The sequence below is a fragment of the Cnephaeus nilssonii genome (genome assembly GCF_951640355.1).
Source record: "Cnephaeus nilssonii genome assembly, chromosome: 19".
Classification (NCBI taxonomy): domain Eukaryota; kingdom Metazoa; phylum Chordata; class Mammalia; order Chiroptera; family Vespertilionidae; genus Cnephaeus; species Cnephaeus nilssonii.
The window spans coordinates 29242820-29268137 of record NC_137090.1 but is presented as its reverse complement, the minus strand read 5'-3'; the positions used below and the strand labels follow the sequence as shown (position 1 = coordinate 29268137).

Below are 25318 nucleotides of genomic sequence, written 5' to 3'. Positions count from 1 at the left end.
ACCTGGGATGGGGAGGTTAAAAGTAAAGCATGTGCAACGTCATGAGCTTAGTAGTAAAGCCGTGCGCTAATTGCTCACTTTTTCATCTGAAATGCTAAGCGTCATCATTTGATCACACTTCCTGTCTCTTTCAGAAGCCAGATACACCTCAGACCTCAGGCACTTTCGTCCCCGTCGCCAATGAACTGAAACGGAAGGACAAGTACATGAACGTCCTCTTCTCCTGTCACGTCCGTAAGGTAAGGCGATCTTGAGACAGACCTCCTTGGAAGGAAGAGGCTGCTTCCGATAAAGCGCCCTGAGACACACCTTCAGTGAAACACAGCGATAGGCGCACCGCTGGCTCTGTCCTCAGGAGGCTGTGCCTGTCCGTGGGAGGCATGGATGGAAGGGGAGTGGATATTTTTGGCAACCATTCTTCTTAAAACAGGAGAGGGGGGACCTCCTAGAGGTCAAGGATCTGTATTTTACTGAATATCTATCTTTCAAACACATACTCATCTGCCTATATTTAATGGTCATTGAGTACTTTTTTATATATGTTTTATTGATGGTTTTTTTTTATTTTTATTGATTTCAGAGAGGCATGGAGAGGGAGAAAGAGATAGAAACATCAAACATTGACAGAGGATCATTGATCAGCTGCCTCCTGCACAACCCCCCACTGGGGATTGAGCCCACAATGCAGGCATGTGCCCTGAATGGGAATCAAACCCATGACTTCCTTGTTTATAGCTCAATGCTCAACCACTGAGCCACACCAGGAAGAGGGAGGAAGAATGTAGTTTGGAAAAGTGAGAAGGACATAGTGAGATTCAGAAGGGAAAGGGAAAGGTTATGTGCTAGGGATATATTTGCTCATCTGGAGCAGGATGTGTGTGGACCGTTATTTACCTGGAGATGAGAGCAGCTGGGCAAGTGAAACAGGTGGAAGTTGGAAAGTGGAAGGCAAGGGACATAGTTGGGTTTTTTAAAAACATTTATTTAGAAAAGGAAAGAGAGAGGAAATTGAAATAACTATAAAAGAACATTGTGTAAAAATATGCAAATAAAATTATGCAAATAAATTTTAAAATGTTAATTAAGTGGGTGGATTTAAGAAAAACATTGCCTAGATTAACCCCAGGAGAGATTCTGATATAAATACACCAATATTCGAAGGAGGAATTTAGAAAATATCAAAGAGTTACCTCACAACAAAGGTTCCGGTTTAGGTGATTTTAGAGGTTTTTTGTTTCACATTTTCAAAAAATACATAATTACAGTATTATTCAGATCAAAATAAATGATATTTTTCTATATAAATGTGGGGAACTTTAAAATGTTAATAACAACTAGTGTTTCCAAGAGTTTAGAGAAACACTGTTGGTAGGTCATAAAACAAGCCTCAGTAAATTTAAAAGGATTAAAATCTTACAAAGTATATTCTCTGACAATAATGGAGTGAAATTAGGAAAGAAGAACAGAAAGCAATTTAGGGGATGCACAGATAAGTGGGAATTAAGTGACACACTCCTGAGTAACCAGTGGTCAAAAAAATCAGACATTTGGAAAAGAAGATACAACCTAGCAAAACTTATGGGAGACAGTGAAAGCGGTATTAGAGGGAAATGTAATGCCTATAATAGAAGAGATGAAAGATCTCATATCAATAGTCTAATCTTCTACCCTAAGACACTGCTAAAAAAAACTAAAAATACAAAGCAAGCAGAAAAATAAAATAATAAAGATTAGAGCAGAAACCAATTAAATAGAGAATCTACACTAATAAAAGAGAAAGATGCAAATTGACCATACCTTGTGACGCCCTTCAGCCAATCAGGAATGAGTATGCAAATTAACCCAACAAAGATGGCAGGTTATATTGCATACACAGGCGCTGAGCGGCCAGAGGTGGGATGCTTGCCCCAGCCGCTCCGGGCCCCTGGGCAGTGTGGGAAGGCGGAAAGGCAGCTCCGGGCCGGAGCCAAGGCAGAAAGGCAGCTCTGGCCAAAGCGAAGGTGGTGCCGGCAGCCAGGGGAAGGAAGGCCCATTCTTGCACGAATCTTCGTGCATCGGGCCTCTAGTATAAAAATAATAGGGAATAAAACAACAAAACCAAAAGTTTTAGTTTTGACAGATCTTTAGTCAGACTGACCAAATACTATTATAGAAGAAGGAGCTTGAACTATTCATGAAGTTCAAAAAAACATAACTGCTAGCGTTCAGACATTCAATTCAATGTAATATAAACTTTTTAACAACATAGAAAGCAGTCTGCTTTAAACATAGAATGAAATAAATGTCACCAAGGAAAGTTTGCTGGTATCTCAGAGTGGTTACCAAAGTCCCGAGTCTAATTCTGAGCTGAATTCAGAAACCCTAGTTTATAAGTGTACCTAGGGTTGATCAGCCAACCAGGAAATGACTTTTGCTAACCAGATTTCACTGACCCACACAAAAAAAGTATAAGCCCTTAATGCCAGTTAGTGAATTTAACCTTTTGCACTCGGATGTCGAGTGTGACTCCACACGGTTAGCATTAGAATAAAGGAATCGATAAAAAAGCAAGCGAGTGCAAAGGGTTAACCAAGGAATATACCATTCCAGCCATTTCCGTGAGTCCGCATTTCCACTATCTAGGATACTGCCTCTCTAAAATCAAGGTAACAATGAAGTCAAATTAGTAATCAGACAGGTGATCAAAGACCGTGGGTGGTGATGACAGTCATCCTCTACTCTGGAAAAGTCTCTGGTGCCTCTGATTCTTCCTTTCCAGAGGTGACAATGGGATGTCTAATGGCATGTCTCTCCCTGGCTCCTCCTGGATAAAAACTGAAAAATTCTTAGCCATGCTCCTGTATTTTTTCTTTAATATATTTTTTGTTGATTTCAGAGAGGAAGGGAGAGACAGACAAACATCAGTGATGAGAGAGAATCATTGATCAGCTGCCTCCTGCACACCCCACACTGGGGATTGAGCCCGCAACCTGGGCAGATGCCCTGACCAGAATCAAACCATGATCTCCTGCTTCATAGGTCGACGCTCAACCACTGAGCCATGCTCCTGTATTTCTAAGTTCAATGCAAAATAGTATTTCTCCATACTATAGATTAGGTAATGTCCTCTTTAGAATCTTTTTAATCCCAAAGATGTACCAAGATGAACTTGACACGATTTCAGTAAAGTCCTCTTCTTTATGCCTTGACTTTTTTATGAAGCAGCCAATTTCTATTAACTACCGTCATAAACTGTCCTTTAAGATGGGAGACTTCTGCAGATAGCTACTCTCACTCGCATAATAGGTTTGACTCTCCAGGGAATCTTTCTCTCTGGCCCCTGTGGCGCTGACTAAACTTGTAAACAGATCCTTAGAAGTGTTTAGGCAAAAGCAAGATGACAGGGATTTTTTTTCTTTAGTAGAGGATTTTAGTTTGGGTAAAAGAAGAAATAAGATGAGATCTTATCTAATATTGAGTCTGCAATCCAGTTTTTCTATTACTTTATGGATTTACATGGAAGAGAATTAGTGTTCCTATGCCATAATTATTTTAATTTAGTTTGAATTTACAGATTTACATATGTATAGAACAAGTTTTTCTTGCCCGGCTGGTGTGGTTCAATGGTTGAGTATCAACCTATGAACCAGGAGGTCAAGGTTCCATTCTGGTCAGGGTACATGCCTGGGTTGTGGGCTCGATCCCCAGTAGGAGGCGTACAGGAGGCAGCCGACCATGTTTCTCTCTCATCGATGTTTCTGTCTCTCTATCCTTCTCCCTTCCTCTCTCTAAAATCAATAAAAATATTTTTTAAGTTTTTCTTTCCATTTTTATTTAGCTGAGTTATGCCACCTAAAGCTATCTCTGAGTTGCATGACATCCCTCCCACTCCATCCATATTTTAAGGACGATTTGAGTTGCTAAGAAAGAAGGTAAAGATTTATGACCTGTTCTCTTTAGAAATTACATTTTTACATAAAAAAGAATGTAATATTTCTAAACATTGTCAGTAAAATGGCTGCTTTGAGGTTTTTGTTTGTCAGTTTCCAGATTAAGTCATGGACATAGCATAGAAAGGACAATACTCTCCACTTGACCGCTGTGGCCTATCGTTTGTGAATCTTGCGTGACCTTATGAAATTATGCAAAAGCATCTTTTCATACTTGTTTGCAACACATTCATGTTTTTCAATACGAATTTGCAAAAGATGAGGCACACTCTTTTGGCTTATTATTCAGATTTTGTCTTCGATGTTCTCTCGTCTCCATATTCTCAGATGGGTACACATGAGGAGTGTTCTCCAACATGGGTTTCTGTTGAATCTGAGTGTGTTTTTAGAAAGGGCCCAGGTTTAATGTTGAGCATGCTCTCTATGTGCAGCATTCTCAGAGCCTTGAATGGACTCGTGGGTTATGACCAGCCCAGGCCAGGCTGTGGTTTGCATTGTTCCTCAAACCAGCTTGACTGGGAACCCTTTCTTGTACAAAGCATCACGCGAGGCTAGTGTTGTGCAACACAACCTAGAAAAGGCTGATGTACCCGCTCCGCAGTCTCTCGTTTCAAGTCTCTGACGAGTGCCAGTTCGCTTTCCTGGCAAACACTGTTGCCGTGTGCCGTGAATAAGCACCACAAAGAATAGTTACTATTTCACCACATACACTCTATTTTACTATTTTTTAAAATATGTTTTTATGGATTTCAGACAGGAAGGGAGAGGGGGGGAGAGAGAGAGAAACATCAATGATGAGAGAGAATCACTGATCAGCTGCCTCCTGCATGCCCCACACTGGGGATCGAGCCTGACCGGGAATCAAACCGTGACCTCTGGGTTCGTAGGGCGATGTGTAACCACGGAGCCACACTGGCTGGGCTCTATTTTACTCTTTATTTCTATTCATTTTTGTCAAGACTAAAAAATATACATTGGTTATAAGGATATGTTTAGAGAATTGACTGATTTCAAAAGCTATGAGGCAAAAGGGAGAAGACTGAATGAAATTCAAACTGAAACTAGAATTTTAGTTTGCTGTCTTTTACCTGTGGCGCTATATCTTCTGTGTCCCATCCACCTGTCGTAATTTACTCAGGTGTGTATCCTACCAACGCTGTCGATGTTTTCAAATGAATCTCCAACTTCTTTTTTTTTCTTTTTTCTTTTTTTTAATATATTTTATTGATTTTTCACAGAGAGGAAGAGAGAGGGATAGAGAGCTAGAAACATCGATGAGAGAGAAACATCGACCAACCGCCTCCTGCACACCCCCTACTGGGGATGTGCCCGCAACCAAGGTACATGCCCTTGACCGGAATCGAACCTGGGACCTTTCAGTCCGCAGACCGACGCTCTATCCACTGAGCCAAACCGGTTTTGGCAGAATCTCCAACTTCTTTGTTGCATCTTTAAAATAAGATCTTGGGAGCAGGGATGGAGGTTTATATATCACAACTGTGCCTTCTATTCTCCTTAGTGGAGGGTTTTTAGTGATCTTTTTATTGTTTTGTTTTGCTTTGCTTTTCCTCCTAATCACTGAGAAACATGACCTTGTAGTTCCTCAGAATTTGTTTTTTACTTTTAAAAAATTTTTTGATTTATTGATATTAGAGAAAGAGAGGAAGGGGGAGAGAGATTTGTTGTTCCACTTATTTATGCATTCACTGCTTGATTCTTATATGTGCTCTGTCAGGGGAATCGAACCTGCAACCTTGGTGTATCCAGACAATGCTCTGACCAACTGAGCTAACCAGCCAGGGTGTTCTTCAGAAATTTTTAGTGCTCAATACCTTGATTTAAATATTACCCAAATCTAAAATTAAAACCTGCTAATCAGCAAGTAGCTAACTGCATATTTATATAGTGTCCCTTCATTAATCTGTTAGAAAAAGATGGGCCTACAAATGTAGCATTTCTGACTCGCTAGTAAAGTAGCGCTCTACAGAATCTCTCTCTCTCTCACACACACACACACACACACACACACACACACACACACACACATTTCCTCCAAATCCCATTATCTAATTTTATTTTCTTTATACATTGTATGAAATTATTTTCACTTACAACCTTCTTATCTGTCTCAACTCTATCTGCTGTCTGTCCTAGTCTCAGATTTGTACCATAACCAAGGGCTTTCTGTCATTCCTTTGTATATCATCAGCAACTTATAAAGTACTTGAAAATACACATTGTAAATTTGAGGGAAGAAAACATTTATCAAATCACTTAATTCAAGTAAATATTTACCAGTATCATTTCTTTAAATTAATAGGAGTTGTATACTGGGTTAACAAATGTAGAAAACTTAATTCAGTTCCAATCTCACAACAAAATTGTGAGTCTAAAGATTTTTTAAGGGTAGCTATTACCAAGTAATACGCATGGCAAATACAGGCACAGGTCTGTTTCTGTAGGCACGTCTCGCTCAGGACAGTCCGTCCGGCTGCCAGCGCTGTATGTGCATGGCTGGCCGTGAAACTTAAGGCTCTGATGGCATTTATGGAATATAATGAACAACATAAACTGATGAACAAAAACAGATCCAGAGACCCAGAAGCATCGAACAGACTGTCAAACCTCAGAGGGAAGGCAGGGGAGGGTGGGAGGAGGAGAAGGGTAAGAGATCAACCAAAGGACTTGTATACATGCATATAAGCATAACCAATGGACACAGACAGTAGGGGGATGAGGGCATGTGCTGGGGGGTGGGAGCAGCCGGGGAGAGGGAGAGGTCAATGGGAGGAAAAGGAGACATATGTAATACTTTAATCAATAAAGAATTTAAATTTAAAAGAAAAGACTCTGACGGAAAAAATTAAACTCATCGAAAAAAACGCTTTATGAGAAAAGACAACATACAAATAAACCTCAGCCATTCCAACCAGGAGAATAAATAATTTCAAATCAGCGATCTGTGTGCTTCTATAGTGCCTGCAGCGTTAGAGAGCTTTTTATTAAAGAGGTGGCTTACTCATAAAGGGGCGCGCAGCCCCAGGTACGTAAAAGCAAGCCGCCCACAGTTCCTTTTTCTTCAGTGCAGCAATCACGGTTTTCCAGGACCAAACTGGGCAAGGGGGACTTTAGCTGTTGAGCACCTGTGCTTTTATTGGCCACTTGGGGGTTTTGTTCTTACATTATGTAACCTCCCACACGCTGCAGCCTCTCCCCCTGTTTTCCCATCTGACAGTTCCTATTATCAACACCAATTGGCCCATGGGGGGAAGGAGAGTTCTTGAAATTATCCTGTGGGATTTAAAGCAGCGGTCACCAACCTTTCAGACCTCACGGACCACCAGTGTCCACAGACCACCAGTTGGCGATCGCTGATTTAAACGACTCTCATAACTAACGGATGAGAAGGGATGTAGTATTACTCTGTAGGTTGCCCACTTCTCTGTTGGGGGCTGTGAGGTACAAGACAAAAGGCACCATAAGATCATGACCCGCAAGGAGCTAACTTACTGTTGATGAAATAATAAGGCAGTAAATAAAAATCTGTCATGGGTAGTTGGGATTCTACATTGCCTTTGTTTTGTCTTTGTATCGAGGTAGATAGTTTATATACAGGTAAATACTCATTATCTGAAGTGTGCAGGTGAGTTTGGACTAGTACATACCCCCATGTAAATTTAAACGCTGTCGAGAGACAGAGCCTTCCCATCACCCTAAAAACCTCCTCAAGCCCCGTCCCAGCCGTGTCCCACCCCCACCAAAGGCAGCCACTGTTCTCATCTCCTTTACCATACATTCATTTCGCTGTTTCCTGACCTTCATTAAAAAAGAAATCATACAGTTTTATGTAAGATTTTTACTTTGTTTTGAAGTGAACTTGTTAGTCTTCTTTATAACTATTTTGATAACTTATCTGTAGCAGTTTTACAAGGAAAGCAGCTTTTTTATGTACTTCCAATTTAAAAGCATCTGTATAATCTCTTATATTGGCTGAAATCATTAGACATAGATTAGTGGGTTATAGTCATTCGATTAATTATCACAAGGTTTAATAAGTAACACCAACCTCTTGCCAAACATAGCTTCAACTGTAAGTTTAAAAAAACACAGTGTTCTACACTGCTATTTTAACAAGTATGTTTCTTATAACGAGCATTCATGGTCTAAAAATTACAAGTCAGCTGTCCTTGAAATTGTTCAAGCTTTCCAATTATTAAATGAAAGATTTGCACTTTTAATAGAGAAATTTAGAGAGTAGCTCGACTTCGTAAGGAGAACCTACAGACTAAGGATAGGTGTAACTTGATTGTGTTGGTATTTTGGACGTTTCGGCCAACCTTCTTTCCGTCTTTCTTGCCGAACAAAGAGTAACGATGGATCCAGGGTTTTACATCAGCAAAAGCACTCACGCCAGTGCTCCTCCTATTCTCAAGTATCCTGCTTTAAAAGAACCTTGTGCCCTTTATATCAATGTTCATTTTTTAATTTCATTCTTGATTCTACTTATACTCTATCTATTTCTCCTACAACTTTGGAAAGAAGTTCAGAGAAAACAGCGATCGTTTTTCACTCTAGGAATTGAAAATGTTTTATAATGGAATGAAAACTTAAGCAGTATCTTGAAATACTCATAGATGAAAAGAAAAAGGAAGGAGAAAATCAGAAACATAGAGAACATAACATCACACAGGAGCGGAAGAAATAAGTAGAATAATAGCGGATAGGAAAACTTGAAAGTCGGGTAGAAGAATCACAGAATCTGAAGAAAGGGACCTTGGGAATCCCTAGACTTCCTACTGCAGCACAAACCCCCTCTACCACATCCACATCAGATATCCACTGAGCTTCCGCTTGAATCCTACGGGGGGCACTTACTGCCTTCTCGTAGGGCCCCTTCTTTTTATGGATAGTCATAATTAGGAGACAGTTATTTGTGCTGTAGGCAAGAAGGCACTGTCCATTTTTGAACAAGTATATTTAATGGCACAGTGTCATTATACTCTAGGGAATTTAATCTGTGCATTAGGAAAGGGGCAGAATAAATTGTTTCATATGGGGGTTACCTTTTTCTTTTACAGCTTCATTGAGATATAATTCATACAGCATCCTATGCACCATTTTAAATCTCACAATCCAGTAGTTATTAGTATATTCACAGAGTTGGGTCTCCATTACCACAATCAATGTTTGAACGTTTTTATTACCCCAAAAAGAAACCCCACACTCCTTAGCCGTCATCCCTCCAGACCTCTCATCTCCCCCAGCCCTACGTAACTACTAATCTACATCCTGTTTCTATCCATTTGCTGCTTCTGGACATTTCATATAAATGGAATCATACAGTATATGGTACTTTGTGACTGGCTTACATTACTTAACACATTTTTAAGGTTCATCCATGTTATAGCATGTATCAGTAGTTCACTTTCTATTGCCAATTTATAGTCCATTGTGTATTAACATCACATTTTCTTTATCCAGTCCAGTGTCAGTTGGGTGACATTGGGTGGTCTCTGCTTTTTTGGCTATTATGGTTAATGCTGCTGTGAACATTCAGGCACAAGTTTTTATGTGATTCTATTGTCAATTCCCATGGGTATATATACACACGTAGGAGTAAATTTTCTGGGTCATATGGTAACTCTCTGTTTATCTGGCTGAGGAACTGCCAGACTGTTTTCCAAAGTGACTGCATCACGTTATATTCCCCCCAGTGGCGGTGAGGGCTCCAGTTCCTCCACACCCTGACCAGCACTTGTTACTGCCCGTCCTCTTTATTATCATCATCCCAGTGGGTATGAAGTGGCATCTCATTGTGGTTCCGATTTACATTTCCCTGGTGGCTGATGGTATCAGGCATGTGTTCATGAGCTTATTGGCTATTTGTATGTCTTCTCTGGAGAAATGTGTATTCACAATTAAAAACCCATTTTTAATTGTGGGGGGCGGGGTTTTGTCCTTTTATTATTGAGTTCTGTATTCTAAATACAATATATATTTTATTCTTTATATGTTTTAAATACACGTCCCTTATCCGGTATATGATTTGTACACATTTTCTCCTATTCGGTGGGTTATCTTTGCATTTTCTTTATAGTGTCTGGGGTACATGGTTTCAGTCTTTGAATCATTGCGGGGTGATGGTGGTTGTTTGTTTGTTCCCCTTACGTTCTAAAATCACGGAGTTTAAATTGTGAAATCCCACACATCAGGACGCTGCTCCTGCTTTTGCATCTCCGCTGCGTCCAGTAGAGTGGCCGTCTGTTAAAGGCTGCGTCTCCACCGCCAGCCGCCTCTGCCCCTCGACGTTTCCCTCGCAGATCATTGAGCTTCATGCCTCGTGAGATGGTACAATTGTTGGTTGGTTTTCTTGCAGGTCAATCGGTTCAGTAAGGTGGAAGACCGCGCCATTTTTGTCACTGATCGTCACCTGTATAAGATGGACCCCATGAAGCAGTACAAGGTGATGAAGACCATCCCTCTGTACAACGTGAGTGTTCTCCGCTTCTCTCCGAGCAGAGGAGTACCAGCCTGGGTGGGGTTCGTGAGCCACTCGTGGGCTGACAGTCTGATCACTGGAACCTTCGGGGCTTTGAAACCCTTGAAATGTTATGCCCATCTTACGTTTTATACCAATGTACAGTTTTCTCTCAGGAGGACCCAAGGCTTCCAGTAGATTAATGAAAGCATTTTTTTTTAAGCATAAAGACTCTGTGTTCTGTGTGATCTTTCTCTAGTCCTCATTCTACTTACTGCTTCACTGTTGTGATACATAATATGTTTTCTCATTTATTTTCATAAGGCTTGTTCTTTCTCTGTGCCTAATCCCGCTCATTGCTTCAGTGTGGTGACACCTAATATATTTTCTTATTTATTTTCATAAGGCGTGTTTTTATACAGAAATGGAATCAGGTAGAGAGGAACAGTAGAGAATTACTTTATGAAAACATTACCTCTCTTTTAAATGTAAAATGTATGTTGCTCCCAGAAGTTCTTTTCAGCAATATATTTTACCTCTGATCTAAACCCACTCGGTGGCTCACTGTCTCCACGGGCTTTTCAGATTCTGGAATCAACTCCTTATTTGAAATGAGAAATTGGGTAGGTGTCTCTTTGAATTTCAATACGAGATTTCTTTTTCATTTTTTTCCCCTGCTGTATGAGGTCTGCTTAAGAAGTGACTGTTTGTTCTAATTCTTCAGAAAGATCCTACTAGACCCCAGATCTCTTCATGTGAAAGGTGATTTTCTCTGTCCGTTAGTTCTTAATGAGGGAGGTCTGTGCCGGTCCCATGGTAGACTGCATGAGGAATATTATTAAAGAGTCTTTTAAGTCCTTTTGGTCTCTGCAAAAGGGAGTAGGAAGCACATTGTTTTGTAGCTGTATTTTGTTAAATCAGGAGTCTCGTTGGTTGTGAGGTACAGAGAAAGCAAATCATTCCTGGCTTTGCTAAATGATGTAGAATATCACTGCAGGATGATTGCTGAAATTATTGCCCAGGTTGAGATTTGTCTTCATTATGCACCCCTCTCCACCACACCTCTCTCTCTCTCTCTCTCTCTCTCTCTCTCTCTCTCTCTCTCTCTCTCTCTCTCTCTCTCTCTCTCTCTCCTTTTTCCCTTTCAGGAGAAGGCTAATGGATTGCAGCTAATAAGAAAATGCTCTTCTAAGACATTCTTGATTATATATATTCTTAGCAAAGACTTGTAATCTTATATACCAGTCACAATTGAAGCCTAATGACCCTGCCATCTTAAAGGAAGAGGTGAAGGAAGATAAGGGGGGATCAGATTTTGCCTAAGTCTAATGAAGTGTGGAACCAAACAAACATAAATTGCGGTATGCGTTTTATTTCTTTTTCTTGTTTTCTGTTAAGAGGAGATCAGTCAGGCACAGAATATAAATTCAGTAGCTCAACAACTCTTTGAACTGAAGTTCTTTTCCCAACCTACCTTCCTTTTTTATGTCGACTGGTGTGTATTTATATTCACGGTTCCCCTTATCACATTATCACGCCACCCCCCACCCCCCACCCAAGCCACCCAATGACTTACAGGTGTCGGGGGATAAATACTCCAACACTGTCACCATTGACCGAGGTCATTCTGAGGTGTGTTTTCTACCGTTTCCTAGACCTGCCCTGTAGGAGTAAGCTGAGCTGCCCACAATGGAAGCTGATGGGCCGTCCTGGCTGCCTCCCCTTGCCTGAACTCCTCTCCACCCCCTTGCCAGTGTCCCTGCACCTCCCAAGTCACTTCTTTGTGCCCATCCGCCTTGGTTCCAGGGTGTGCTCTGGGAGGAGCCAACTTCAGGGTAGTGGCTAGGAGGGAGCAAGTCGAATGGGATAGGGACTGCCACCTGGGTCGGTAAAAATGTTTTACAGTCCAAAGCAAATGTGGCAACACATTAAGTCCAGACGTGGGTATATGTTATTTTATTCTTTATACCTTTTGTATGATCAAAATATTGTGAAATTAAAAACACGGTTTAAGACAAGGAACCCTTAGAAATGATAATGCTGATCATAGTGATGGAGCCACTGAGAGGGGATGAAGGAGAACGATTTTCATGTTAACCATGTTGAGTTTTAGGCATCGTGAAACTTACAAGTATACATTTCATAGGTAGTCGAAGGTCTCATGTTGTAGGGAGGGGAAGAGTTCAGCACTTACGATAAAAATTTAAAAGCAGATGTGTGTACAGCTGGATGCTGAAACTATGAGTCTAGAGGGAGGAAGGGGGCAGATTATTCAAGAACATCCATCCATTACACGGTGGGAAAGAGAGAATCGCTGATGGGAATGGAATAAAAAAGGAAATCTCTTCTTTGTGGCCCTCCATTTTCTCAACTCTCTTTTTTTTAAATATACTTTTATTGATTTCAGAGGGGAAGGGAGAGGGAGAGAGAGAGATAAGGAACATCAGTAATGAGAGCGAATCATCGATTGGCTGCCTCCTGCATACCCCACACTGGAGACAGAGCTTGCAACCCGGGCATGTGCCCTGAATGGGAATTGAACCATGACCTCCTGGTTCATAGGTCGATGCTCAACCATTGGGCCATGCCGGCCAGGCTCAACTCTCTTTTCATGTGCTAAACAAGCTCTCATGTTTCTTCGGTTCCATCTGGTATGGATTATTCTAGGAAAGAAAAGAACTATGAGAATACCATGGTTCAGAAGCAAATTGGAAAGTTTTCAGAAATAAGAGTAATCGATGAAAGCATAGAGCTCAGTGTACCACGCTCCTCTCCTCTCATGCTCTGCTTTTCATTCCTCCGTCTGCATGGGCTCCCGGGAACAGATTGTGACCATAAACTGTCATAAGTAACACTCCGCTGTGTTTCCAGTAAGGTTACAGGTGGAAGTAAGGGGGAGGAGCCTGAGGGAGATCCAGGACACACCGCCACCCAGGCTTCAGAGCAGCTCTAAGGGACTGTGTTACCCCGCGGCCCTCAGCAGCATGAATGCTTAGTCAAAGTTTCGGCCATTCTCTCTGTCTCTACCTCTCCCTGTGTGTGTCTTTTTACTGTCAGTTACTTTTCTTTGCAGCATGGGCCAGCACTAGGCTTAGGTCTAAGTCAGCCAGCCCAGCACACCATTAGATTTCGTCCTACACTAACATATTGAACACAGTGTCTCAGATCAGGCCTCACCATAGCAACCAATTCTGCATGAGCCAAATTGGTATTCTAGTTCCTTGTCAAGTACTTGCAATTCTATGCATAGCCTTTCCTGACTTTTCCTAGTATGCCACATATAGCATGGGTAATGATCACAGTTCCTTTTGAGTACAATTGATCTCTTCCCTCTGCACTTTTTGACTATTGTCCTTAGTCCCAAGCTCCATTTGGACCTGGGTCACAAATCATGCTGAGTACTGGGGCGGGTCATTAGGTTTTCCCGGTGGGGGAAAGGATCAGTGGGAGAGAAGAGCTTCAAATAGGCCAAGTTCATCAGGCATCCTGAGTCCTTGGAGTCTGCCCACCTGCCCCCTTCCAATTGCCAGAAGCCCAGTCTTTCTCAAGCAGGACTTAAAATGTGCTATATGTGTAGTAACTTATGGTACACGTATGTGCGTGCAACAGTCATCATTGTGGCCGTTCCTGTGTCCAGTTGATGTTTGTATTTCCTATAAAATCCCCTGATTGTTAAAAGCCGTGCAAGCCAAATAAAATGCATCTGGGGCTGCACTCAGCCCACAGACCACCATTTGCTAATCCTGTGTTAAAAGGTCTCTGCTTGTCATTTGTTATTCTGAAGGAGCAATAACCATACGCCATGGTCTCTTCCATGCCAAACGTTAAAAATTCTAAAATCAATGATGTGTTTTATTCTAGACCTTGTGTAGTAGAAACAGACACAAACCATTTTTCACTTTTCAAAAACTAACAGGAGCCCTAACCGGTTTGGCTCAGTGGATAGAGCGTCGGCCTGCGGACTGAAGGGTCCCAGGTTCGATTTTGATCAACGGCATGTACCTTGGTTGTGGGTACACACCCAGTAGAGGGTGTGCAGGAGGCAGCTGATCGATGTTTCTCTCTCATCGATGTTTCTAACTCTCTATCCTTCTCCCTTCCTCTCTGTAAAAAAAAATCAATAAAATGTATATATTTTAAAAAAACTAACAGGGTGTCGGCTTTAGAAGAATGATTTCTACTTCAGTGAGGCAGCGAAGGAATGAAGGGACTCTTTGATAGAGGTGTCTTTCCTGCCTGGAGAACTTTCTACCCCCTCGGAGTTCACTGCTGCTTCTGTCCCTACAATTTATAAGTGTTTGGGGTGTGTGTGTTTTTTTTGCCATATTTGTTTTCTCTCTCTTATGACACTTTGCCACTAAAATGCCCCCGTGTGCATTCTCCTAAGAATAAGGGCATTCTCCTTCATTACCACGGTACTCTTTTCATATCTAAAAAATGAGTATTTCCATAGTATTTAACATCCAACACAACTCAAATTTCCTCAATTGTCCAAAGAATGTCTTTTGTACACCTATTTTTAAAAAACAAAATTCAGCCCTGAACAGTGTTGCACTAACTGGGTAGGGCATCGGCCCATGGACCAAAGGGTTATAGGTTCCATTCCTGGTCCAGGGCATGTGCCTGGGTTGCAGGTTCAATCCCTGGCCTCTGTCATCATCCATAATGACAGTCCGTCCTCAGGTAGCTAGAGAGGAAAGGCTGCCTGATGGTTCTTATAAACTTCTACAACCATTCTCTCACCCCTGAACTGGTGACAACCATGTTATGCTCTCTGTAGTTGTGCGTTTTCTAGAATGTCGTATAATTGTACTCCTGCAGCATATGGCCTTTGCAGACTGGCTTCTGTCACTTAGCAACAGGCATTTGAGGTTCCTCCATGTCTTTCCATGGCTTGATGCCTCGTTTCTTTTTCATCACTGAATAATACTCTGTTGTGTGGATATACCATAGTCTGTCCATCTGCCTATTGAAGGACATCTTGGTTGCTCCCCGTGTCTGGCAATGCTGAGTAAAGCAGCTATAAGCATTCACATGCAGGTTTTTGTATGGACACACGTTTTCAAGTCATTGGGGTACGTAGCCATGAGCAAAATTGCTAGATCGTGAGCTAACACTAAGTTTGGCTTTATAAGAACTGCCAAATCGCCTGCCAAAGAGACCGTGCCATTTTGCACTCCCACCAGCAACTAATGAGAGTTCCTGTTGTTCCACATCCTCATCATGACCGGTATTCTCAGTTTTTTCTAAAAATTTAGCCGTTCTGACAGGTGTATGGTGGTGGCATGTATTTTTCTATGACCCTCAACTGTGTAACTCAGCACCTGCTGGGGGCTCAGTTCATCTTTGACTACAAGCATAGCTCTCCACACTCTGTCAGTGCCTGGCTTTTGTGCTCAGGAGATAAAGGCTGATCTTTCTGTAAAACTAAGCAAAATATAACTAAAAGAAGAACTGGGCACCTTTCCCCCCCTCCCATTAGCAAAAGTATTCTATCAGTGTATCATTGAACAATGACTCCAGTCACTCTTCACAGGAAAGATAAAAATGGGAAGGCATGCTAGGTTTTGGAGGGTATTTTCAGTAAACATTGTTCTCGCAAATGGTCTAGTCAAGTAATTGTCAACAACAACCTGAGAATGAAGCATTCAGGTTATAGGTGGCTCCTTTATTAGCCACAGAGAGACTTCCTGTGTGCAAATACTGCCTGGTTATGGGCACGGTTTCTGCCGGCTGGAATCTGTCATTGTCCTTAGGATCCTCTCCCCTGAGTCACTCGCTACACTATATTCGTGAGCCGTAATATCAGATTAAAGCCTTAATTCCAATACAGTTGTCCAGAAACGTTAAAATGTTTTACCTTTAGGGGTTAGTGGGGTAAGAATTGGAAGGATTTGCGGAGCTGGGAGGGAGACTGTGGTTGCTGCAGCTTGAACAAAGGCGGGCAGGAATCCACGCAACTAGTAATGTTGTATCCAAAACTGGGGTTGCCACCCCTTTGACTCTGGGAATCACCCTAGAGATCACGGTAGATTGGTGAGGAAGATCTCACCCCGTGGCCGGCGCACACTGCTTGAATCCGCGCATTTCTGCCAGGGGAGCCGTGTGGACACAGGCTTATTACCCCAGCCAGCGCCCGGGGAGCTGGTTGCCAAGACTGAGTTTAATTTGCGTAAACATGAAATCTGTTCACTGGTTTCGAGTGAAATGGCATAAACTGAAACATTTAACCTGACCTCAGCCGGAACCCGCCTTCCCCTTTTGTTGGAGAGCTGTGCCCGATGGGTTGGCTCTGCCCATGAATGCTGTTTGATACAGTCCCTTTTTTATCAGTGTGGGCTCAATGGCTAAGGAAGCCGCCAATTAATTACACAAATACATCCTTTCGTTCTGTGGAGAATAGGAAGCAAGCTGGGGAGAGAACAGAGACGCTTATCTGAACCGATGTGACAGTGTTGTAGCAGTGAATGGATTGTAATTATGCTGGGCTTCAGGCTTTATTACTCTATCTGACGTGACTTGCTAGAAAGATAGTGTTTTGTTTGGAAGATGGATTGTCCTTGTAATGTGTCCAGGGGTGAACCCTACTGAAATCCCAGGGCCACCAGCTCTGCTCCCCCTCACCATTTCTAAGGCACGGTCGCAGGAGAAGGTGTTTCCATGGTAATCTCGGGGGCCGCAGTCAGCTGATGTCTGGCCCTGCCTGCCTGAGCTGGTGTGCGCCAGCCCTCTCCCCTCCCTCCTCCCTCGAGCCTTGAAACTATGTTTATTAGTCCTCTTTAATGGAAAGGAGAAAACCCCTTAATGTCAGACGCTGAGTGGCACTCAGGTTTATTTATTTATTTGCTTAGGTGATAAATTTACCTTCCTAATTGATCCTCAGCAGGTCCCGGAAGCTGTATTATTTTGAACACCTTGTGCAAACGTTTTATGTTTGCCTGTTATAACAAAGAGAGCCGCTTACCAACGTTAGCTATTCGGAAGCCCCTATTCTTAGGGGGGAAAGTGCCATCTCTATAAAGAATTTTTAAAGATGCAGATGTTAAGGTTATAGTTTAATTTTTTTAAGAATCTCTTCTTGCTCTGATGGCTTTGGCAATGAAACAATCTTTGCACTCTCCTTCTAATTTTTTATTTTGCATTCGATTTCATTATTGGATTTGAGGGATCCATGTGGGTTTAAATACTTCTAAGAAAAATGACTTCTAGCCATGTTCTCTCTCTTTTTCTTGTTCTTTCTCTCTTTTTTTTTTTTTTTCTCGGTAAGGGAGGAAGAAGTGAGAATCCCAGAGGTAAGCTATCGATTATTTTCCTGACATGTGTGTAGAAGAAAATGCCTTTTGTCATACCAGTTAGAGACCACAGTTTATGTTAAACAGTACTAAGCAAACTGATTTATAATGTCAGGAGTCAGTGCTTCCCGGCAGGAGGTAGAGTCCATTTTCATCTGTACTGTACTTGGAAATTCAATTATAAATGTAAAACCAGTGTCTGAAAGGAACAAGTGTTAGAGCCAATTTATGACCCCTTTAAGAAGCCATCTTGTTAAAGAAACACAAAGCCTTTTTAAAAGCTGAGGTATAAGAAAATTAGTTTGACACCACCATATTTATCCAGAGGTCAGATTCCTAGAAACAAGATCCCTTTAAAACAAAGTCCTAAATGGAGGCGTGGACATAAAAAGATCTCTGCGGCCCTGGCCAGTTTGGCGCAGTGGATAGAGCATCGGCCTGCAGACTGAAGGGTCCCAGGTTCAATTCCGGGCAAGGGCAAGGACCTCAGTTGCAGGCTCAATCCCCGGCCGTGGTTGGTGTGCGTGGAGGAGGCAACCCATCCATGTGTCTCTATCTCACCGATATTTCTCTGTCTCTCCCTCCCTAAAAGTCAATGGGAAAAATATCCTCAGGTGAGAATTAAACCACCCCCACCCCCCCAGAAAAAAACAAAAACATAAAGAGCTCTGGGTGTGCAGAAATAGGTGTCACTAAGCCAAGACAGGGCCCTCTTGTATGCAGTAAACACTTTTGAGCACCTCTGGCGCGCTGGGCGTTTGCCGCAGACGCAATAGAATAGTGCGTGGGTCCCACAGTCTCTGCCCACAGGCCTCATAGCACAGGCCTGTGGCGGCCACGTGGGTGCACATTACAGGCACCTTCCTCTCAAGAGGAAACTGTCCCTCAGAAAGCTACAGCACCCGCCCAAGGCTACAGAGCTCACAGGGAATGGAGCCCTGGGAACCACAGCCCTGGGGTGACCTCCTACTGCTGCCTCCCTTCCAAGACAAGTAGCACATACGAGTCAAATCCTATCTTAAGAGGAGGGAAAATATAACAAAAGTAATATTCGTCCCATGCCCAGTACCAGGCTTCAGACGGCTTAAGTAGACGATCGCTCCATCTTTATAAGAATCCTGTGCAGGAAGTTAAATATCCTCTTATCAGTGAAGAAACCAGTTCTCAGAGATGTTGGCCACTGGGGCAGGACTCCAGGGCAGGATTTTTGCACACCAGAGCCCAAGGGAGCCTTCTAGCTGAGTTGCCTACAAAACGCTCTTTTTCTCTCTCCCTTTCCCTTTGTTTACTTGCGTAAGTCTCTCTGAGCATAATCATTGCTTTCTAAAATATTTCATCTTAACCTTTTGAGAACAGGTGGCCTTGGGCCCTGGGGATCCTGTAGGAAACTGCCTCATCAAGACTAGCTTCTGTCCTGGCCACGCCCCGCAGGTCAAGGGCTCTCCAGCATATGGTCCCTTAGGATACAGAGAAAGAAAAAGAAAGCCTGTGCTTCCTTTCTGTCAGAGAAAAAGAAAAAGCAGCCCCTCTGAAGACAGCTGCCACATTGTACTTCCGTTTGCACAGCTGTTTCTCTCTGAATTGCAGCCCTTCGTCTCCGAGAAGGAACATGTAGGAAAAGGTACCACCGTCTCAGGTGGGCCAGGAAAAATGTGCTGCTTTCCCTGCTAACTGGATTCTTTGGAGATTTGAATTTGATATGATTTAGTTTCCACTTTTAAAACCCAAGTCAAAAATGTGAGTAGCTTCTAACTCATGGGTCCTCAAACCTTGGCTGCACATTGGACGAGCCTGGGGTGTTCTGGTTTTTTTATTTTATTCTGATACCCAGGCCACACCCCAGCCCCATGAAATCAAATTTCTGCAGGTAGGCCTAAGCATCAGCATGTTTTATAGCTCCCCAGGAAGAGTTTCAGGGGCTCATGTGTCCGTGCAAACACTTGTGCATTTTTCTACGCTTGGGCACCTGTAGCTTTTTTTCAGATTCTTAAAGGAATGTGTGAATTACTGTTTTGAGCAATACAGATTTTTTTAAAAATATATATATATGTTTTTATTGATTTTTTAGAGAGAGGGGAAGGGAGAGGGATAAAGAGAGAGAAACATCGATGGATCGGCTGCCTCCTGCACTCCCCCTACTGGAGATCAAGCCCAGAAACCCGGGCATGTGCTCTGACAGAATCGAACTGGGGACCTCTTGGTTCATGTCATGGGTCGACACTCAACCACTGAGCCACACCGACTGGGCCAGACCAACAGATTTTAGGTGGCATGGTGAGGTTTATTTCTTAGGAAGCTAATGCTGACAGCATTACAAAGTAGGGACAGAAGTGGGAAGAGTCTGTTGAAATAAATACCATTTCAGGGGCTCTCAGAATCGTCTCAATGGAAACAATGGCACCGGAGATAAAAGAGTCAAGCCATATTGCATTACTCTTAAAGTTAACTTTTCAAAAAGATTTTCTATGTGCCAGGCACTAGTTTCATGTTCTACATGCATTTATGTAGATAATGTTTTCATCTTCCCTCGGAGGTAAGTAATATTATTAACCCCATTTACGGTGAAGAATCTGATGCACGGAGCACAGATCAGGTTTACCCAAGGGCATCGAGTGGCAGTGCCCAGATTTGAGCCCAGGCAGGGTGGCCCAGAGCCTGTGCCCTGCCTGCCCTGTGCTGCCTCCCAGTTGAGGATGGGTGAGTGGGGGGATGGAAGAGAACTCTCTGGGCTTGGGACGCAGTATAACTGGTGGCCCATCATGGTAACAGGGTCCTGAGACGGAGAGGGTTGAGGGAAAGGAGGTGGGTTTCATTTGACCAGGCCAGAGGGGTGGTCCCATGGGCATTCCAGGGGGCCCCTGTCTGTCTCCCCATCTGGAGGCCCGGAGAAAGGTCTAAGCCTGACATTCACATTTGAGAGTCATCAGTATTTTATTTATTTTTTTAAAATATATTTTTATTGATTTCAGAGAAGAAGGGAGAGGGAGAGAGAAATAGAAACACCAATGATGAGAGAGAATCACCGATCGGCTGCCTCCTGGAGGCCCCCACTGGGGATCAAGCCTGCAACCCGGGCATGTGCCCCTGACTGGAACCAAACCCAGGACCTTTCAGTCCGCAGGCCGAACCAGCGAGGATCAGGGTCATCAGTATTTTAAAGAGGGAAACTTGCAGGCCCTTCTCCCCACACGAGGCTTGTGTCGTCCACTCCTGTGGTGTGTGCCCCCTGGCTCCTCCGTTGTACTGGGAGCTCCCTGAGGAGAAAGCTGCATTCCCCGACCCATGTGCATGCGTCGTCTGGAAGAGAGTGGGAACTTCCGGTTCTGGACAAGACGGGATGGATGCATTTCTCCTCTTCCTTCTCCCTAAAGACCGCTAAAAACAATGGACGTTACAGTATAAAACAAACTGATTGTGTTATCTAGGAAGACTGACAGGTGGAGAGGAGGTGGACTAGCTAGGGGCCCAGGGCACGCCCGAGAAGCAGTATGCCCGGAGCGCCCTAGGTTTCCTTTGGCCTCCTCTATACCCTGGATGGGAGCGGGCAAAGCCCGACACAGAAGCACCAATAGACTCAGGCAAGAAAGGCTCGCTCTCGCTTGCCAGAGGACCAGGAAAATGGACAGCCTCGCAGAACAGAAACCTTTTTGTCAGTAAATCCTCTTCTCCAGGACAACACCGGGGTGGAAATTGCCGGCCCCACAACTGCAGTCAGCTAGGGCCTCCTGGAGAGCCTAGACCTCTACCCTCACCCGGGAATAAAGAGGCACCCCTCCCAGGCCCCGCGGGGTGGTGTCAAAGGGCCGAAAGGGGAGCCTGGACTTCCTGCCCCCACCCCAGGGAAGGGAGGAACCCCCTCTCCGCTGAATAGCATCTGGGGAGGCTGAGGGAGGAGCCTAGGTTTCCACCCCCTCTTGGTGGTTCCAAGGTGCCTCCCACCAGCAGTAAAGCTGCCCCCTTCCCTTACTGATCCCTGTGTATTAGGAACCTGCAAAAATGGGCAGTTTTCACTAGATCCAGAGTCTGATAACACAATACCCAAATGACCCGGTTACAACTGAAGATCGCTCATGCTCCCTAAAAGAGAGTGGCATTAGCGTGCACGTATTCAGCTTGTTGACAAACATAGGGTGAGGGAAGGAAACCTAAAAATTGAGTGAATAATCCTTTTGCATTGAGAGGATCATTCATTTGTATGGTTTTTTTAAAAAAAAAAATTCAATTGAAAGGCCAATTAGGAAAGCAACTTAATTAGTTTGGTATTTTAAGAGAGACAGAAAAAATAAATTTAAATTGGATAATATAAAACGCAATTCAATTAGTAAAACAATTAGCTTTGTAAAATAATAATCTAACTGTTAGGACCCAGTTATTTGGTAGTTTTCTCTAAATCCGTGGTTGTGTGCGATTAGAATCACTTGGGGAGCTTTTAAAAAGTACCGATGCCCAGCTAGATCCCAGACCAAATAAATCAGAGCGTCCCCAGTGATTCTGAGACGCAGCCAGAGTTGATAGCCATTGGCTAAATCAACCGTAGGTGATAAATAGAACATAAATGGGGGGTATTGTATATCTTCTGAACCGTCCAGATAGAGATGGCGAGGCTTAGACACTAAATTTTGCATGCGCCTTCTAAGGGAGCACCCTGTTGAGCCATTTGTCTTGCTTCATGCATCCTTGAGATGAATCTGGTGATCTGTTCCCCAAGCCCACAACAGTAAATACGACGGTGTAATTAAAAGGGAGTCAGCCTCTTACAGGCAGACATATTGATAGTTGCAATATATGAAAACGTAAAGGACGGAGAGACTCAGAGGAGACTTAGCTCAATTCCACTGGATGGCTTGGTATTAAAACTCGTTGAAGTGATTTCTTGAGCTATTTCCTCCGAGCCGTATTTCTGGAATTAAGGTTCAACTTTGCGTGAAATCCCTGAACTCCAGGTTGCAAGAAGACAAACGCATGAAATCAAACTGCCAGGTATTTTTGAAGAGAGACCTCCAATAGGCCTGCCTGTCTGGAATGATTTTTTTCTTTCTTTCTTTCTTTCTTTTTTTTTTTTTTGCAAAAAAAGAAAACAATTCATCATTGGGCTGATACTCATGAACTGGTAGGATCTAACCACCTTTCTCCTAAGGAATTTGACAAATTTAATCTAAAATTGAAGAAAACCAACTTGCATGCCGCAAATCAGGTACTTGCAACAAAGGGCAAAAAAAAATTCAATTGAAAGACCAATTAGAAAAGCAACTTAATTAGGTTGGTATTTTAAGAGAGAGAGAAAAGGAAATTTAAAATGGATTAATATAAAACGCAATTCAATTAGTAAAACAATTAGCTTTGTAAAATAATAACTTGACTATCAGGACCCAGCATTTGAATTAACAAGGAGGCCGTGGCAGGCCCTGCTTCCTCTCCAAAGGAGTTTATATGTGATTTTGTAAAGTGCGACGTTCGTTTGTGATGAGAACATTATCTAGGTTGTAAATTTACTGCTTGGTGGTGCCGTCAGGATGTGGAATATTCAAAAGAAGTGGAAGTTCCGTGTGGAGATGTTATTTATTCGGTGCAGTTAAGATGGCTTAGCTTTGGAAACTTGTTAAAGAGTTGTACCACGTTGCTTTCATGCAGCTGTTAAAATCGAGAGTTGAAAGCCCTTGTCAATCAAAGATGTAAACTTAGCCCTTTAGTCGGTTGATTACAGTTACTTTCATTGACCTGAAAAATATCGATCAATAGTACTAGTCTCCTAACTAGGTGCTTGTGTATAAAGTCAACATCCTGGCTTCCAGACAGTTTTTTGGTGACTGCTCCTGGCCCCTATTTTGTGTAATAGGTTTTATTTCACTGTTAGTCTGTCATGTGGTGTTTGCCTTGGATTTTCCTTTATTATTCCCATCCCGACTCTCATTTTCTATCTGCTGTGTCTTTTTGTTTTAGATGCATAGTTAAATTTTGCTTTTGACCTAATCTGCGCACCTTCTTTACCCAATAAAGCAATTGTATCCCATTCGCATTTCTTACAGAAACTGATGATTTTTTTTCTTACATTTAATAATGTTATGTAAATGCTTTTTAATTATTCCATACTATTTCCTTTCTTTTTTCAAGTTGCAGTGTTGATCAAGTTTTTGTAAATATGCTTTTATTGATTTTAGAGAGAGAGGAAGGGAGAAGGAGAGAGAGATAGAAACATCAATGAAAGAGAAACATTTATTGGCTGCCTCCTGCATGCCCCCTACTGGGGATAGAGCCTGCAACCCAAGCATGTGCCCTGAATGGGAGTTGAACTGGTGACCTCTTGATGCATGGTCCACACTCAAACCACTGAACCACACAGGCCAGGCGGTCAAGTTTCATTTATTTCCTTTTTACCAAATATTATAGAGTTATACATTCTTTTTAATTCTAATAATGGTTACTATTAAATGTTTAAACTGATCTCTCTTAATCAATACCAAGAATAAATCAGATTTACTCACATCCTCCTATGAATAATGACAAAATTAATGTTTTCTTCCTCTCCGCTTCCTATATCTTCCTACATTTTCAGACAGAAGGAGCACCTTTTTTAAAAAGTATTTAAGCCTGAGTGTTATTTTCCTGTGTAGATAACTTATTTTCTATGCCTTGATTCTTGAAGATTGCTTTCCCTTTGTTCTAGCAACTCGAAACTTTCTCTGGGCTACATCTCCATGTGATTGTTAATTTACTAGTGGTTGGGCTGATACCTGTGATTCCTATCTAAAGACTCAAATCTTTGACATTGAGAAATTTTATTCAACTCTTCTTTGATGTTCTGCAGTATCTATTCTGTCGCTTACTGCTTCCATTGTATTGCCCATTTGTCATGTTTATGTTTCAGAATTACCTCACCTCCTAATATTTAGGTCTGTTTCACCCTCGTTTCATAGATGAGAATGCAAAATCGGGAGTTTCTTTTCTGGTTCTCTCCGCTTTCTTGCACTTACTTCATGGCAAAGGAGGGCATCTGCTCCGAATCCTAGAGGAGCCTCTTGCTTCCGAACAGCCCAGTTGTGTTCACTGATGGGTCCTCCTGACTGAGGAGGCTCTGAGAATTGAGGTCAAGGTTATCCTCAGAGACTCTCAAATCTTCAAGGCCAAAGAAGAAGTAGTCTTGGATTTATCATAGCATTGAGAGCCCACAGATTGTGAGAAATAAGGCGACTAATAGGTAAAAGCCTTGATAAGGAGTTTCACTTCTGTTCAGAGAAATATTTGCGTGTTGTGGCTGCTCAGAGATAACTGGGGAAGTGACCCCTTCCCTAACCAATGTATTTCCACACAGTACCTCCCCTTCCCATGGTACAAGTATGAAGTCTGCAGATACTGCTATAACATCCTCTTTTAGATTTGAGTGTAAAAACCCATAAAGCAGAGGGGGGTTGCTTATTTATCTTTTTATACCCTGAGTTGCTGCTATTTGATCCTCACCACACTTGTATAAGGTAGACCAGGCATCTGGTGTGATCTTTATTTTGCAGAAAAGGAGAGAGGTGCCCAGGAAGTTAAATGACTCATTCAGGATCACCTGGCTGAATTGGGGTTAACATCCAGGTTATGCCCAGCTGGTGTGGCTCAGTGGTTGAGTGTTGACC

General features: G+C 42.6%; 1 protein-coding gene across 1 annotated transcript in view; it reads left to right on the top strand.

Annotated features, from left to right (window-relative positions):
- The window catches only part of MYO1D (myosin ID), a 268509-nt gene that overhangs the window by 160326 nt on the left and 82865 nt on the right, over positions 1 to 25318 (top strand). The window contains exons 19-20 of the mRNA XM_079797859.1: positions 135 to 239; positions 10306 to 10419. Coding sequence (XP_079653985.1) covers positions 135 to 239; positions 10306 to 10419 — 219 coding nt within the window. The remainder of the gene's footprint in view (positions 1 to 134; positions 240 to 10305; positions 10420 to 25318) is intronic.